General features: G+C 44.7%; 1 protein-coding gene across 1 annotated transcript in view; it reads left to right on the top strand.

The window, feature by feature from the left end:
- The window catches only part of LOC140365177 (CLIP-associating protein 1-B-like), a 182,173-nt gene that overhangs the window by 36,406 nt on the left and 127,671 nt on the right, over positions 1-18,096 (top strand). The window contains exons 40-42 of the mRNA XM_072451485.1: positions 63-269; positions 3,393-3,509; positions 6,867-7,387. Of these exons, the coding sequence (XP_072307586.1) occupies positions 63-269; positions 3,393-3,509; positions 6,867-6,950 (408 nt within the window). The 3' untranslated portion in view covers positions 6,951-7,387. The remainder of the gene's footprint in view (positions 1-62; positions 270-3,392; positions 3,510-6,866; positions 7,388-18,096) is intronic.

Here is an 18,096-nt window from a genome sequence, read left to right on the forward strand (position 1 = left end):
ACAGGTGCCCCCCTCCTCTCTGCTTCAGTGTGTCAGATGCCCTCCCTCTCCACTCCCTGTAGGTGGTGCGCGCTGCAGAAGACGCCGCTTGTACTTTGGCCTTGTCTCTTCTGCCAGAGCAGTGTCTGAAGGTGCTGTGTCCCATTGTCCAAACGGCTGATTTCCCCGTCAACATGGCCGCCATCAAGATGCAGACCAGAGCTGTGGACCGGATTAGCCGCGAACCGCTGCTGCTACTGCTGCCAGACCTGATCCCGGGACTACTACAGGTACCACTGCTACTGCTACTACTACTACAACTGTCAATCAATACACTCCATTCCAAATTATTAAGCATCATGAAGACACTGGAAGCAAAACACCTTTCTCCAGCTGAACTCAGACAAGAGTTCAGTGCTAGCAGTCACCTCCAAGTGTTAGCGGTCACCTCCAGAGTCTCGCTCTAAAACCTACAAATAAAGTTAGAAATCTCGGAGTAATAATGGACTCAGACTTGAACTTTAACAGCCACATCAAATCAATAACATCAGCAGCTTTTTACCATCTAAAAAACATTGCCAAAATCAAAGGTATTGTGTCTAAACCAGATTTGGAGAGACTTATTCATGCATTTGTCTCCAGGAGATTAGACTACTGTAACGGCCTGTTCACTGGTCTCTCCAAACGAGCTGTAAAACAGCTGCAGTACATCCAGAACGCTGCTGCTCGGGTCCTGCCTAGAACCAGGAAGTACCATCACATTAGTCCTGTTCTCAGGTCTCTGCACTGGCCCCTGTGGCTCAGAGAAGAGACTTTAAAGCAGCTCTGCTTGTGTACAAGTCTCTCCATGGCCTAGCACCAAAGTACATCTCAGACATTTTAGTGCCATATCAGTGTTCTCGCTGAGGGGTTTTGGCATGGCCATCCTGCGGCGGGCCCCCGCCATGCCCAAAATATGCCGCCATGCTGCGGCAGGCCCCCGCCATGCTGAAAAAATACCGCCAGGAATTAAGATAACCGTGCGCGCGCGCCGTGGTGGCGGCTACCCCGAAGATAACGCCTGGCTGAAAAAACAAAGATTGTGTTTTTTATTCAAGTAACATACAACGCTATCATATAGTTAAGAAAGCTACACTCAATAACATAGACCTCTTCCATTCTGGTCCCAAATGTTTATTTGGCACCTGTTCTGAGAGAGCGTCTGTAGGTGAAAGTGATGAGTGGCTAATAAATCTTGAAAACCAATTTATTCCGGAGTCATATAAATGTCAATGCAACTACTGAGGAGGGGGATAGGCAGGGCACCGTCTTGACGTTGACTTTGTATTTATATAAGATCGCCGTCCGTGCTGGCGCCGTAGTACTTTGCGCTCGCGCCGCCCACGGCGCTCGATAATATGGAAAGCCAATATGATCACACTCCGCCACTTAGGAGCGGCGTATGGCGTAAATTAAGAGAACGCCGAGCGCCATCTGGCGTTAAAAGCGCTCCTTTATTTTGTAAAAGCGGCAGAAAATACACAGCGATACGCTGCTCCTAAGTGTGATCATATTGGCTTTCGAGCACACTTTCAAAGTACTTTTTATTAGCGCCGCCTACAGCCCGCCATCCTCAAACCTCAGCCCAGCAAGAACACTGCATATGAACCATCTCGGACTCTGAGGACCTCAGGGGCCTCCTGCTGGTGCCAGAGTCGGGACTAAACATGGGTCAGTTTTATGCAGTTAAAATCAGGAACTGTCTTCCTGAAGAAGTGAGACAGCTACTCTGGCAATGTTTAAAGGCGCAATGGACGATTTTTCGGCGATTTGAGAACGCAGGTGGAAGTGTGCACGTGCACTGCCCCGTGCGGACTGATACAACACACACATGCGTTTGTTTATTAGCGCGACGGAGTGCATCGCATCTCTCGTCTCCCGTAGATTTCCGTCTTCTTCTGAGTCAGCTCGAACTGTCTTTCTCCGTCTTCATTTTGTCCCGTACACTGAGGGAACTATATTATGATAGATCAATGCGCTTAGACACGCGGAAACGTGGGACGATCCGCACGCGGCTGCAGGTGAGCGGTAGGTGCGTTTTATGATTGATACATGGCAGGACTAATCGGCAGTCCACGCCACGAGGAAATAAGACTCAGATTTGGGCCAAAAAAATCGTCCATTCAACCTTTAAGTCTAGGCTAAAAACAGTCCTTTTTGGCTGTGTATATGAATGAGGGAATTTTATCTATTTACTATTTTAAATACATTTTAATTTGACTATTTATGCTTTGTACACTCTTTGTATTGTGAATTATTTTCTTGTGTTTTTTATGTGTTGTATGGCTATAAAACACTTTTGATTTATGTTTTGTTTGAATGGTGCTCTACAAATAAATCTTGAATTACACCGTGTTCCAAATTATTATGCAAATTGGGTTTAAGTGTCATAAAGGACTAATGTGATGGTACTTCCTGGTTCTAGTCAGGACCCGAGCAGCAGCGTTCTGGATGTACTGCAGCTGTTTTACAGTTGGTTTGGAGAGGCCAGTGAGCAGGCCGTTACAGTCTAATCTACTGGAGACAAATGCATGGATAAGTCTCTCCAAGTCTGGTTTAGACACTATATTTTTGATTTTGGCAATGTTTTTTAGATGGTAAAAAGCTGCTGATGTTATTGATTTGATGTGGTTGTTAAAGTTCAAGTCTGAGTCCATTATTACCCCCAGATTTCTAATTTGGTTTGTAGGTTTTAGAGCGAGACTCTGGAGGTGACGCTAACACTTTCTCTTTGTTTCTGTGGCGATGATTTCAGTCTGAGTTCAGCTGGATAAAGTTGTTTTGCATCCACAAACTGATCTGTTGAATACAGTGACAGTGAATCTACTGGTCCATATTCACCTGCCGACAGTGAAACATAGATCTGAGTGTCATCTGCATAATTGTGATAGGACACATTTCACTGCGCATCAACTGACCTAACGGCAGCATGTAGAGGTTGAACAAAAGGGGACCCAGGACTGACCCTTGGGGCACTCCACAGGTCAGGGGCATGTGGTCTGAGAGACAGTTACCAATTTCAACAAAGTACTTCCTGTCTTCCAAATGGGACCTTAACCAATTTAGTGCCAGTGATGCCCCCCTAGACCAAAGGTTCTCAACCTTTTTTCAGTTGCGACCCCCATAATAACAAATGCTGGCGTGTGCCACCCCAAACACCCAAAATAAGCTGAAGTGATTAAAATATCTCTAGATTGATTATTTTTTCAGGGCATAGGCCTAGATAGATGAAGGTAGGTAGGCCAACATATCATCAAAATAAACATGTTTTTAAAATGAATTTAATGAAGTTGGTGCGAAATTGGAACAATGACACTGTTGTGTATAACTATATAATGTCGTGTATTTACTGTATTTGGTCCTTTTTGTCTCAGGGTTATGACAACGCAGAGAGCAGTGTGAGGAAGGCCAGTGTGTTCTGTTTGGTGTCCATCTACGCTGTGATCGGAGAAGACCTCAAACCATTTCTGTCCCAACTCACAGGGAGCAAGGTAAAGTGTACACCGCTGCACTATAGCAACAGTCACATCAAAAGTTACGCCGCCGTGGCCTGCAGCGTCAACATACAGTTTCTTATGTTTTTGGCACCTCTTCTTTTTCAGTTTTCATCATGTTTTATCATAGTTAAAATAATAAAAAAAAGAAAAAGTTTTATCATAGTTTTTCCTGTTTCTAAACCTTGATTAGGTTTAGAATTAGAAAAAACTATGCGCGGGTGGATCAAGACCACTGGGGGAAATGACAGCCACATAGCCTTGTTCTGCTGCTTTCGAGCTACAAAGCTACAAAATGTCTTTGATTTGATGTTAATCGGACTCATATTCACAGAGAAAGATGCAAAAGAGTGAATGAACGGACGTGCAAACTGATGCAAACGCAGCGTCACGGAAACGACTGCCACAAATTCAAACTCGTTTTTGCAAAATACAAACGTTATACATTTACCTACAACATAAAACATAAGTTTAGCAGTCCTAAGGAAACGTTTTTATCCTAAATGTAACCTGGAGTATGTCCTGAGGGAAGGGGAAGATGTGAAGGGGCTGTGCAGCCAAACTCAGGGCCTGGGGTAACGGGGTTGGGGGGGTATTAAAAATAAAATAAAATCATATCATGCAGCTAAGTGAGTTGGCAACTCATGATTTATGAGGATCCAGACCCACCTGCCTGAATATTGAACCTTGTCCTTTGAGTGCCTTGAAGGTGGAAATAGCTATATAAATACACTTTAATAATAATATATACGTTTGTTTTATATATTGAGATAATGACAACTTGAGATGTTCAGACAACAGAAAATACAGTTTCTTCTGTCAAAATAAGCTATACTTTATTTCAGAAAGTAGCTCACAGAGGAAAAGGTTGGAGACCCCTGGTACAGACTATACCATGTCCCCTGTAGACACCATGTCCCCTGTAGACACCATGTCCCCTGTAGACACCATGTGCCCTGTAGACACCATGTCCCCCGTAGAAACCATGTCCCCTGTAGACACCATGTGCCCTGTAGACACCACCATGTCCCCTGTAGACACCATGTGCCCCTGTAGACACCATGTGCCCTGTAGACACCATGTGCCCTGTAGACACCATGTCCCCTGTAGACACCATGTCCCCTGTTGACACCATGTCCCCTGTAGACACCATGTGCCCCTGTAGACACCATGTGCCCTGTAGACACCATGTGCCCCTGTAGACACCACCATGTCCCCTGTAGACACCACCATGTGCCCCTGTAGACACCATGTCCCCTGTAGACACCATGTGCCCCTGTAGACACCATGTCCCCTGTTGACACCATGTGCCCTGTAGACACCACCATGTCCCCTGTAGACACCACCATGTCCCCTGTAGACACCACCATGTTCCCCTGTAGACACCATGTGCCCCTGTAGACACCATGTCCCCTGTAGACACCATGTGCCCCTGTAGACACCATGTCCCCTGTAGACACCACCATGTCCCCTGTAGACACCACCATGTCCCCTGTAGACACCATGTGCCCCTGTAGACACCATGTGCCCCTGTAGACACCATGTGCCCCTGTAGACACCATGTGCCCTGTAGACACCACCATGTCCCCTGTAGACACCATGTCCCCTGTAGACACCATGTCCCCTGTAGACACCATGTCCCCTGTAGACACCATGTGCCCTGTAGACACCATGTGCCCTGTAGACACCATGTCCCCTGTAGACACCATGTGCCCTGTAGACACCATGTCCCCTGTAGACACCATGTCCCCTGTAGAAACCATGTGCCCTGTAGACACCACCATGTCCCCTGTAGACACCACCATGTGCCCCTGTAGACACCATGTGCCCTGTAGACACCATGTGCCCTGTAGACACCATGTGCCCCTGTAGACACCATGTCCCCTGTTGACACCATGTCCCCTGTAGACACCATGTGCCCCTGTAGACACCATGTGCCCCTGTAGACACCATGTGCCCTGTAGACACCATGTGCCCCTGTAGACACCACCATGTCCCCTGTAGACACCACCATGTGCCCCTGTAGACACCATGTGCCCCTGTAGACACCATGTGCCCCTGTAGACACCATGTCCCCTGTTGACACCATGTGCCCTGTAGACACCATGTCCCCTGTAGACACCACCATGTCCCCTGTAGACACCACCATGTGCCCCTGTAGACACCATGTGCCCCTGTAGACACCATGTCCCCTGTAGACACCATGTGCCCCTGTAGACACCATGTGCCCCTGTAGACACCATGTCCCCTGTAGACACCACCATGTCCCCTGTAGACACCACCATGTCCCCTGTAGACACCATGTGCCCCTGTAGACACCATGTGCCCCTGTAGACACCATGTCCCCTGTAGACACCATGTGCCCCTGTAGACACCATGTGCCCCTGTAGACACCATGTGCCCTGTAGACACCACCATGTCCCCTGTAGACACCATGTGCCCCTGTAGACACCATGTGCCCTGTAGACACCACCATGTCCCCTGTAGACACCATGTGCCCCTGTAGACACCATGTGCCCTGTAGACACCACCATGTCCCCTGTAGACACCATGTGGCCCTGTAGACACCATGTCCCCTGTAGACACCATGTCCCCTGTAGACACCATGTCCCCTGTAGACACCATGTGCCCCTGTAGACACCATGTCCCCTGTAGACACCATGTCCCCTGTAGACACCATGTGCCCTGTAGACACCATGTCCCCTGTAGACACCATGTGCCCCTGTAGACACCATGTGCCCCTGTAGACACCATGTGCCCTGTAGACACCATGTCCCCTGTAGACACCATGTCCCCTGTAGACACCATGTGCCCTGTAGACACCATGTCTCCTGTAGACACCATGTCCCCTGTAGACACCATGTGCCCCTGTAGACACCATGTCTCCTGTAGACACCATGTCCCCTGTAGACACCATGTGCCCCTGTAGACACCATGTCCCCTGTAGACACCATGTGCCCTGTAGACACCATGTCCCCTGTAGACAGTCCCAGCTCAGGCCTAGTTTGAGTCATTGCTTAGGATTATGTTGTATAAGTTCTTTTGTCAACACTCACATAGTCACCATCTTTCTTTTGTACAACCTTAAACATAACGACCTTAATGTTGTAGCTTATTCTCCCTAAAACCTAATGAGAGTGTGACAAATACACGGCATGGAGCAGTGTGTGAGGGGCAGGGCTCTGTACAAATATAAAGTGTGCAGTGCTTCACAAACCTTGTTTTTGCTCTATAAATATCATTATAATACGTTCCTTGAAACAAATAAAAATAATAATAATAATCACGCACAGTGCTTGTCATGTTAAACTGTTAATAATAATGAGTAATATCAGTGTTGTGTTGTTTTCACAGATGAAGCTGTTAAACTTGTACATAAAACGAGCTCAAACAACTACAAGCAACAGCAGCTCCTCCTCAGACATCTCCTCCTACTGAAAACTACTACAAGTACTATTAATACAAGTACTTTGACTTCTACTAAATACTACTATTACTGTTACGACTACTGCTACTACTCTCACTATTTACTGGTACTGCTACTAATACTAAATACTACTACTACAACCACCATCTGCTACTCTTAAACACTACTTTATTCTAATTTATTTTGAAACACTACTTTCCAAAACCACTGCTTTTATTTTAACAACTATATTTTAGATGTGTTTATTCTGAAAGTTACTTATTGTTACTGATGACAATCCATTTTATATTTTAATTTCTATTTCTTTTTTTCTAAAGATAATTATTGTTAAGGGAGAAACATTTCGACCAATTATTACTTGAAGCATTAAATGAAAAAGGCTTTTAGTTTAAAACAGAAACACTGACATAGAATATTATTTTAATCACACATTTAATTTGTATTTAATGTTTGTATTTTATAAAGGAAAACATTGTCATGACTTTCTGGGAGAGAACGCTCCCCATTAACCACTTTTATTGTATTTTTCCACACGTGCACTTTGAATCTCATCCAAACTGAACTGATCCGCCGTTCTTGACTTTACAAAAGCCTCTAAACCTTTCTATCATGCTATTTTCATATTTCCTACTTGCTTTAACCCAAACAGCACACAACTCTTTCCTTGTCTTCCCTAAACTCAAAATGATGTCCAAATGTTCAAGTCACTCATTTATTTGACTGTAAAAAAAAGCACTGCCTCGTGTTTGTGCGGAAGTATTTTCAAGAAAAGGGCACTAGAATGTGTGGAATTGTGAGTTTTTCTGCCAAATTGAACAAAATATAAGCCGAAGTATTAAAAATGTGAATGCTCTTTAGTGGCCTATGAACTTGCTGTGAAATTTAAGAGAAAACCAGCACAAATAATGCAATAAGTGCTTCATGAAACTGTAGTTAAAGAGTCAGGATTTGTGATGTCTTGCTTTAGACCTGTTTTAGTCCTGCTTTAGTCCTGCTTTAGACCTGTTTTAGTCCTGCTTTAGTCCTGCTTTAGTCCTCCTTTAGACCTGCTTTAGACCTGCTTTAGACCTGTTTTAGTCCTGCTTTAGTCCTGCTTTAGTCCTGCTTTAGTCCTGCTTTAGTCCTGCTTTAGACCTGCTTTAGTCCTGCTTTAGTCATGCTTTAGTCCTGCTTTAGACCTGCTTTAGACCTGTTTTAGTCCTGCTTTAGTCCTGCTTTAGTCCTGCTTTAGTCCCTGCTTTAGTCCTGCTTTAGTCCCTGCTTTAGTCCTGCTTTAGACCTGCTTTAGTCCTGCTTTAGTCCTGCTTTAGTCCTGCTTTAGACCTGCTTTAGACCTGTTTTAGTCCTGCTTTAGTCCTGCTTTAGTCCTGCTTTAGTCCCTGCTTTAGTCCTGCTTTAGTCCCTGCTTTAGACCTGCTTTAGACCTGTTTTAGTCCTGCTTTAGTCCTGCTTTAGTCCTGCTTTAGTCCCTGCTTTAGTCCTGCTTTAGACCTGCTTTAGACCTGCTTTAGACCTGCTTTAGTCCTGCTTTAGTCCTGCTTTAGTCCTGCTTTAGACCTGCTTTAGACCTGCTTTAGTCCTCCTTTAGTCCTGCTTTAGTCCTGCTTTAGACCTGCTTTAGTCCTCCTTTAGACCTGCTTTAGACCTGCTTTAGACCTGCTTTAGACCTGCTTTAGTCCTGCTTTAGACCTGCTTTAGTCCTGCTTTAGTCCTGCTTTAGTCCTGCTTTAGACCTGCTTTAGTCCCTGCTTTAGTCCTGCTTTAGTCCCTGCTTTAGTCCTGCTTTAGTCCTGCTTTAGACCTGCTTTAGACCTGCTTTAGTCCCTGCTTTAGTCCTGCTTTAGTCCCTGGTTTAGTCCTGCTTTAGTCCTCCTTTAGACCTGCTTTAGACCTGCTTTAGACCTGCTTTAGACCTGCTTTAGACCTGCTTTAGTCCTGCTTTAGACCTGCTTTAGTCCTGCTTTAGTCCTGCTTTAGACCTGCTTTAGTCCTGCTTTAGACCTGCTTTAGTCCTGCTTTAGACCTGCTTTAGTCCTGCTTTAGTCCTGCTTTAGTCCTGCTTTAGTCCTGCTTTAGACCTGCTTTAGTCCTGCATTAGTCCTGCTTTAGTCCTGCTTTAGACCTGCTTTAGACCTGCTTTAGACCTGCTTTAGACCTGCTTTAGTCCTGCTTTAGACCTGCTTTAGTCCTGCTTTAGTCCTGCTTTAGTCCTGCTTTAGTCCTGCTTTAGTCCTGCTTTAGTCCTAGTTGAGCTTCACAAACCCTGAATTACAAACTATCATTCATACTTTTAAAAGGATCAGTATTGAACCTTGAACTGCTGAGTCTGAACGTCGACACTGGTGAACTTTAAACATGTGAAATCAGTTTAAATTTGACAATTCAAATTTAACCCAAATGTGAATGTTTTGTGTAAAAGGAAATAAAGAAAGCCAAACTTTGGGGTGAAGAGAAAAACATTTGGTTGTAAATAAAGCAATAAACGCGGACATTGTTTGACCTAATCTTAATCTGATTTATAAATTGTAGGAGCTTTGCGTGTGCCTTTATTCTGCTCTATTATAACACTGAACTGTCATAAGGTTGGACCAGGGACTTATTTAGAATGTGGAAAATGTATTAAAATAGTGGTTAGAAAATCAAATGTATCAGTGTAACTATAAACACAGAAATGAATGTAAAATTGCTGCTAATTAATATGAAGTCATATTTGTTCATATTTAAGCCACATTTAGATTTAGTCTTGGCGTTGGCATCAAAGTTGTAGTAAAATCCTTAGTAAATTCCGGCTTAATCATATATATATACACACACGTGTATATATAGTTAAGTTTTATGTCCTCGATTCAAACATGATTAGTTCTGCTTTCGCTCTTATAATATCACATCCATGCCACATTTAACATTAGGACCATTTCATTCATGTTGATCTTAAATGTGCTTTATTCCTGTGTCTTTACTGTATCTGGACAGTAAACTCCAGTCCCTGGTTCAAACTCTTTATGTGAACTTTATTAGAATGTGATATTGCTGTAAATAAGCTGTTTACTGTATTATTCTGTAACTGCATGGATCATATTTATACTGCTGCTGTTCTTATGTCTTGTACATATTTACTGTGTCCGTCATATTCTAATAAACTGGAATCAACTGTTAAACTATGAATACATTTGTTTTTCTTGTGTGAAGTTTAAGAGAACACCAGCAACAATAAAATATAAAAGTGCTACAAAAATGATAAAGATGCATACTTTGCGGTCTGTGCACCTGGTTCCCTCCCTAGTTTAGCTCTTGATTTAGCCCTGGTTTAGGACTTTTAATTTCTAATTTAGAAAGAGATTATGTTTTTATAATTCCTTTTTCAAAATATGGATTTGAAATAGTTTAAAATGCTGTTTTCAAGATGGCTGTGTTTTTAATTATTAATTCCCATTAGGTGAAAGTGTAGATTATTACAAAACGTGAAGAAATTAATAAAAAAAAAAGGCTGCAGTATAAATTGCTTTTTTGATGTAACGCTGGAACAAAGCAGAGCAGGCGTAATGTTGACCGTGTCCAGCAGAGGGCGCTGTTACACCGTCTCATAGGCAGAGTCTTAACCAGATCCATGGCCATAAGTATAAGCCGATTACAGCTCGAAAGAAAACCTCCAAAAGTGAATGCAAATTTGAAAGGAAATTATATATTTTTTGTCTGCCAATTTCTCTAAAAAGCCTCTGAACAAACATTGTTTTTTTTTAATTTTATTTGTATGTATATTTGACAAGGACAGAATAAAAAAAATGAAATAAAAAACAGTTTAAAGTGCAGGCAAAACCCTGGTTCAGGCCACCAACCTATAATTGTCCCCAAAACAATCCTAACATTAACATTTAGAAAACATCCAGTCCCAGTTTAGTCCTGGTTTAGTCCTAGTTTAGTCCTGGTTCCGTTCTGCTTCAGTCCAGTCTCTATTGGGCTCCCAGGGGCCTCTCCATCTGTTCTCGTTTAAATGTTGTTCTGATGATTTATGATGGGACCTCGACCTCAGGACCCGATCCAAGTCCGAGGAGACCGGGATCATAACCAGACTTTAATGGGACTTAATATGGACTAAACACACACAGAGAGAGAGAGGTCTGAATGTTACAGAAGGGCAACACTGCAGAGGCTCTAATCCGGGAACTAAACACGGGCTAAACCAGGTCTAAGCCAGGACTAAACCAGGTCTAAACCAGGACTACAAGCCTAAACCAAGACTAAACAAGGTCTAAACCAAGACTACAAGCCTAAACCAAGACTAAACAAGGTCTAAACCAAGACTACAAGCCTAAACCAAGACTAAACAAGGTCTAAACCAAGACTACGAGCCTAAACCAAGACTACAAGCCTAAACTAAGACTAAACAAGGTCTAAACCAAGACTACAAGCCTAAACCAACACTAAACAAGGTCTAAACCAAGACTACAAGCCTAAACCAAGACTAAACAAGGTCTAAACCAAGACTACGAGCCTAAACCAAGACTACAAGTCTAAACCAAGACTAAACAAGGTCTAAACCAAGACTACAAGCCTAAACCAAGACTACAAGCCTAAACCAAGACTAAACAAGGTCTAAACCAAGACTACAAGCCTAAACCAAGACTACAAGCCTAAACTAAGACTAAACAAGGTCTAAACCAAGACTACAAGCCTAAACCAAGACTAAACAAGGTCTAAACCAAGACTACAAGCCTAAACCAAGACTAAACAAGGTCTAAACCAAGACTACGAGCCTAAACCAAGACTACAAGCCTAAACTAAGACTAAACAAGGTCTAAACCAAGACTACAAGCCTAAACCAACACTAAACAAGGTCTAAACCAAGACTACAAGCCTAAACCAAGACTAAACAAGGTCTAAACCAAGACTACGAGCCTAAACCAAGACTACAAGTCTAAACCAAGACTAAACAAGGTCTAAACCAAGACTACAAGCCTAAACCAAGACTACAAGCCTAAACCAACACTAAACAAGGTCTAAACCAAGACTACAAGCCTAAACCAAGACTAAACAAGGTCTAAACCAAGACTACGAGCCTAAACCAAGACTACAAGTCTAAACCAAGACTAAACAAGGTCTAAACCAAGACTACGAGCCTAAACCAAGACTACAAGTCTAAACCAAGACTAAACAAGGTCTAAACCAAGACTACAAGCCTAAACCAAGACTACAAGCCTAAACCAAAACTAAACAAGGTCTAAACCAGGTCTAAATGAACTAAACCACGATAAACCAGGACTAAACCAGAACTGAATAGGAAATAAACCAGGACTAAAATACTCCTTCCACGCAGAACTACTGTGTGGTGATATTTCTGCATCAACGTGTGAGAACATTTTGACCTGGAGGAAAATTACATTGTTTTTGCAAGAACAAAGAGAGTCCGTTTTTACAATTCTCTTTTTTCTAGATTAAACTCTGATTATTTCACTGCCTCAGAAAAAAGAATCACTTAAATAAATCCAACAGAGAAACTCAAATATTTATGTCAACGTTTGTTTAAAAAAAAAACACAGAACGGAGGAAAAGGTTTGACTTAAGTACATTCATTTTACAATAATATCTTATTATTATGTGGCTCTGAGCAGTAACTTTAGTGATGTTTATCTCTTGTTTAGTCCTGGTTTAGTCCTGATTCCAACCTTGTTTATGCCTGGTTTAGTCGTGTTAAAGGCTCATTTATTGTTGATATAAATCTTTAATATTTTTCTGACGAAACCTCTCCACATTCTGGTTCTGTTCTTTGGTTTGAGGCACGTTCACTTTGTTCCTGCTCATAAATCATAAATAAAATCATAAATAAAACGTCTCTTTGGACCAAACGCTGGTGATTAAAACAAACGCACCTTTAGAACAGCCAAAACTCGATTCTGACGAAATCTGAAATGAAACAAAGAAACATTTCCTGCTAATATTCATGTAAAATCTGATTATTGACCAAAACAGAACCAGAACTAAACCAGGACTAAATATGGACTAAACCAGGACTAAATCTGGACTAAACCAGGACTAACCCAAGTCTAAACAAGGACTAAATCTGGACTAAACCAGGAATAACCCAAGTCTAAACCAGGACTAAATCTGGACTAATCCAGGTCTAAACCAGGACTAAATGTGGACTAAACCAGGTCTAAACCAGGACTAAATCTGGACTAAACTAGGACTAACCCAGGTCTAAACCAGGACTAAATCTGGACTAAACCAGGACTAACCCAGGACTAAACCAGGACTAACCCAGGACTAACCCAGGTCTAAACCAGGACTAACCCAGGACTAACCCAGGTCTAAAGCAGGTCTAAACCAGGACTAAATCTGGACTAAACTAGGACTAACCCAGGTCTAAACCAGGACTAAATCTGGACTAAACTAGGACTAACCCAGGTCTAAACCAGGACTAAATCTGGACTAACCCAGGACTAACCCAGGACTAACCCAGGTCTAAAGCAGGTCTAAAGCAGGTCTAAACCAGGTCTGATTTGGATGCAGCAGTAGGATTGAGTGACAGTAGCATCTGTCCATTATTCCCACAGAGTCACATGACCGGAACCTGTCATATGACCGCGGGGGGCCAAGGGCATCGTGGGTAACGCAGTCCGTCAGAGCGCATGCTGATGAGCCACGCGCTAATTTAATTTACATGAGTTTAAACGAAAGTCCGAGAGAAACACAACACCATCAATCATTTTAGAGACGGCACAATGACAGGGAGAGTAGAAGGAAAGAGAAGAGAAGGAAGAAAGGAGAGGAAAGAGAGGGGGAAGCAGGAGGAGAGGGGAAGAGGAAAGAGGAGAGGGGAAGAGGAAGGAGGAGAGGGGAAGAGGACAGGGGAAGAGGAAGGAGGAGAGGGGAAGAGGACAGGGGAAGAGGAAAGAGGAAAAGGGGAAGAGGAAGGAGGAGAGTGGAAGAGGAAAGCGGACAGGGGAAGAGGAAAGAGGAGAGGGGAAGAGGAAAGAGGAGAGGGGAAGAGGACAGGGGAAGAGGAAAGAGGAGAGGGGAAGAGGAAAAAGGAAAGGGGAAGAGGAAAGCGGACAGGGGAAGAGGAAAGAGGAGAGGGGAAGAGGAAAGAGGACAGGGGAAGAGGAAAGTGGAGAGGGGAAGAAGAAAGAGGAAAAGGGGAAGAGGAAGGAGGAGAGGGGAAGAGGAGAGGGGAAGAGGAAAGAGGACAGGGGAAGAGGAAAGAGGAAAAGGGGAGAAGGGAAGGGGAAGGAGGAAAAGGGGAAGAGAAAGGAGGAGAGGGGAAGAGGAAAGAGGACAGGGGAAGAGGAAAGAGGAAAAGGGGAGAAGGGAAGAGGAAGAAGGAGAGGGGGAGAGGAAAGAGGAAAAGGGGAGAAGGGAAGAGGAAGAAGGAGAGGGGGAGAGGAAAGAGGAAAAGGGGAGAAGGGAAGAGGAAAGAGGAGAGGGGCAGGGGGAGGGAGATCATTAGCACAGATTAGCCACATCTCTGTCAGTCCCTTTAATATCTGAACTTAGACTGGTGAAATCTAAGTTTAGTCTTGGTTTAGTCCTGGTTTAGTCCTGGTCTAGTCCTGGTCTAGTCCTGGTCTAGTCCTGGTCTAGTCCTGGTTTAGTCCTGGTCTAGTCCTGGTTTAGTCCTAGTTTAGTCCTGGTCTAATCCTGATTTAGTCCTGGTCTAGTCCTGGTCTAATCCTGATTTAGTCCTGGTCTAGTCCTGGTTTAGTCCTGGTCTAGTCCTGGTCTAGTCCTGGTTTAGTTCTGGTCTAGTCCTGGTTTAGTCCTGGTTTAGTCCTGGTTTAGTCCTGGTTTAGTCCTGGTCTTGTCACATTTACATATTCTCTCCCTGTGGGTCTGGATCAGGCTCTGGGTCGGACTTCATCTGGATTTCAGGCCCGTGTTTGACTCTTTGGTCCCGGGTCCCGGTGGGGCCCTGAGCAGGCCCTGAGCAGGTCCTGAACAGGTCCTGAACAGGTCCAGGACCCGGCCTATGGGGGACATTTTAACGAGCCCCTGCAGACGAGCGCTTCTCCTGGAAACCCCAGAGTCCAGAGTGAGTCCTGGTTCAGATCTGGTCCAGACTGAGTAATCAGAGTCTCAGATGCCCTCCCGCTCCTCCTCTCCTCCTCCTCTCCTCCCGCTCATCCGCTCCTCCTCCTGTTCTCCTCCTCATTTGAACTCAAACCCGTAAAAAGAACGTTCTAGAGAAGAAGAGATTGTATTTTTGTTGGATGTTTTAGGATCACTGGTCCATGTCCTGATACAGAACAGGTTCATATTTGCATTCAAACACTTTTCCCATAAAAAAGATGTAAAGTGAGAAATCACGGGCCCCAGACGCCTCATAATGAGCTCCAGGATCAGGGGCCCGTGTGTGGGACGTGCACACGTCACATGACACAGACTCTCAGGCAGGAAGTGGCAATTCATTCAATCAAGTGCAAATGCCAAGAACGAAACAAATGGTGGATTAAATGAAAAAGGCTAAAAACTACAAATTATTTCATCTCAAGTGATAATTTGTAAAATGACATGTTTGAATAAACAATATTTACTATTGTAATAATGAGAAATATGACTCCCACAATGTCCCTCTGAAAAAAGGGCATCACATGACCCTTCACCCCTCACTCTTTGACCCTTCACCCCTCACTATTTGACCCTTCACCCCTCACTCTTTGACCCTACACTCCTCACTCTTTGACCCTTCACCCCTCACTCTTTGACCCTTCACCCCTCACTCTTTGACCCTTCACCCCTCACTCTTTGACCCTTCACCCCTCACTCTTTGACTCTGAACCCCTCACTCTTTGACCCTTCACCCCTCACTCTTTGACACTACACCCCTCACTCTTCGACCCTACACCCCTCACTCTTTGACTCTTAACCCCTCACTCTTTGACCCTACACCCCTCACTCTTTGACCCTACACCCCTCACTCTTTGACTCTGAACCCCTCACTCTTTGACCCTACACCCCTCACTCTTTGACCCTGAACCCCTCACTCTTTGACCCTGAACTCCTCACTCTTTGACCCTGAACCTCTCACTCTTTGACCCTGAACCCCTCACTCTTTGACCCTACACCTTCACTCTTTGACCCTTTACCCCTCACTCTTTGACCCTGAATCTCTCACTCTTTGACCGTGAACCCTTCACTCTTTGACCCTACACCCCTCACTCTTTGACCCTACACCCCTCACTCTTTGACCCTACACCCCTCACTCTTTGACCCTACACCCCTCACTCTTTGACCCTACACCCCTCACTCTTTGACTCTGAACCCCTCACTCTTTGACCCTACACCCCTCACTCTTTGACCCTACACCCCTCACTCTTTGACCCTACACCCCTCACTCTTTGACTCTGAACCCCTCACTCTTTGACCCTTCACCCCTCACTCTTTGACCCTTCACCCCTCACTCTTTGACTCTGAACCCCTCACTCTTTGACCCTTCACCCCTCACTCTTTGACACTACACCCCTCACTCTTCGACCCTTCACCCCTCACTCTTTGACTCTTAACCCCTCACTCTTTGACTCTTAACCCCTCACTCTTTGACCCTACACCCCTCACTCTTTGACCCTACACCCCTCACTCTTTGACCCTACACCCCTCACTCTTTGACCCTACACCCCTCACTCTTTGACTCTGAACCCCTCACTCTTTGACCCTACACCCCTCACTCTTTGACTCTGAACCCCTCACTCTTTGACCCTACACCCCTCACTCTTTGACCCTGAACCCCTCACTCTTTGACCCTGAACTCCTCACTCTTTGACCCTGAACCTCTCACTCTTTGACCCTGAACCCCTCACTCTTTGACCCTACACCTTCACTCTTTGACCCTTTACCCCTCACTCTTTGACCCTGAATCTCTCACTCTTTGACCGTGAACCCTTCACTCTTTGACCCTACACTCCTCACTCTTTGACCCTACACCCCTCACTCTTTGACCCTACACCCCTCACTCTTTGACCCTACACCCCTCACTCTTTGACCCTACACCCCTCACTCTTTGACTCTGAACCCCTCACTCTTTGACCCTACACCCCTCACTCTTTGACCCTACACCCCTCACTCTTTGACTCTGAACCCCTCACTCTTTGACCCTACACCCCTCACTCTTTGACCCTGAACCCCTCACTCTTTGACCCTGAACTCCTCACTCTTTGACCCTGAACCTCTCACTCTTTGACCCTGAACCCCTCACTCTTTGACCCTACACCTTCACTCTTTGACCCTTTACCCCTCACTCTTTGACCCTGAATCTCTCACTCTTTGACCGTGAACCCTTCACTCTTTGACCCTACACTCCTCACTCTTTGACCCTACACCCCTCACTCTTTGACCCTACACCCCTCACTCTTTGACCCTACACCCCTCACTCTTTGACCCTACACCCCTCACTCTTTGACTCTGAACCCCTCACTCTTTGACCCTACACCCCTCACTCTTTGACCCTACACCCCTCACTCTTTGACCCTACACCCCTCACTCTTTGACTCTGAACCCCTCACTCTTTGACACTACACCCCTCACTCTTTGACCCTGAACCCCTCAGTCTTTGACCCTGAACCTCTCACTCTTTGACCCTGAACCCCTCACTCTTTGACCCTACACTCCTCACTCTTTGACCCTTCACCCCTCCCCCTTTGACACTACACCCCTCACTCTTTGACACTACACCTTCACTCTTTGACCCTTCACCCCTCCCCCTTTGACACTTCACCCCTCACTCATTGACCCTTGACCCCTCACTCTTTGTCCCTTTACCCCTCCCTCTTTGACCCTACAGCCCTCCCTCTTTGACACTACACCCCTCCCTCTTTGTCCATTCACCCCTCCCTCTTTGACCCTTCACCCCTCCCTCTTTGACCCTTCACCCCTCCCTCTTTGACCCTTCACCCCTCACTCTCTCCCTTGGTCTCACTCTGTGCTGAGAGGTAGTGCCACATCACTTCCCTTTATGGCTGGAGGAGTTTGTTGACTCCCTGAACATCATTTGAGCAGATTTAAAGTTTACAACTTCATCCAATTTCAAAACAGCTGATTTTTTTTTACAAACAGTGGATTTGTATGTTCATTATAAAGGACAAACTCCTAAGAGCCCTTTTCTCTAGTCCAATTAGAGGCAGTAAATTAGTCCTGTATCATAAATAATGTATTAATAAACAAATATTC

The sequence above is a fragment of the Eucyclogobius newberryi genome, unplaced genomic scaffold (genome assembly GCF_026437365.1).
Source record: "Eucyclogobius newberryi isolate DKJ021-1_F unplaced genomic scaffold, fEucNew1.0.hap1 SCAF_1, whole genome shotgun sequence".
Taxonomy (NCBI): domain Eukaryota; kingdom Metazoa; phylum Chordata; class Actinopteri; order Gobiiformes; family Gobiidae; genus Eucyclogobius; species Eucyclogobius newberryi.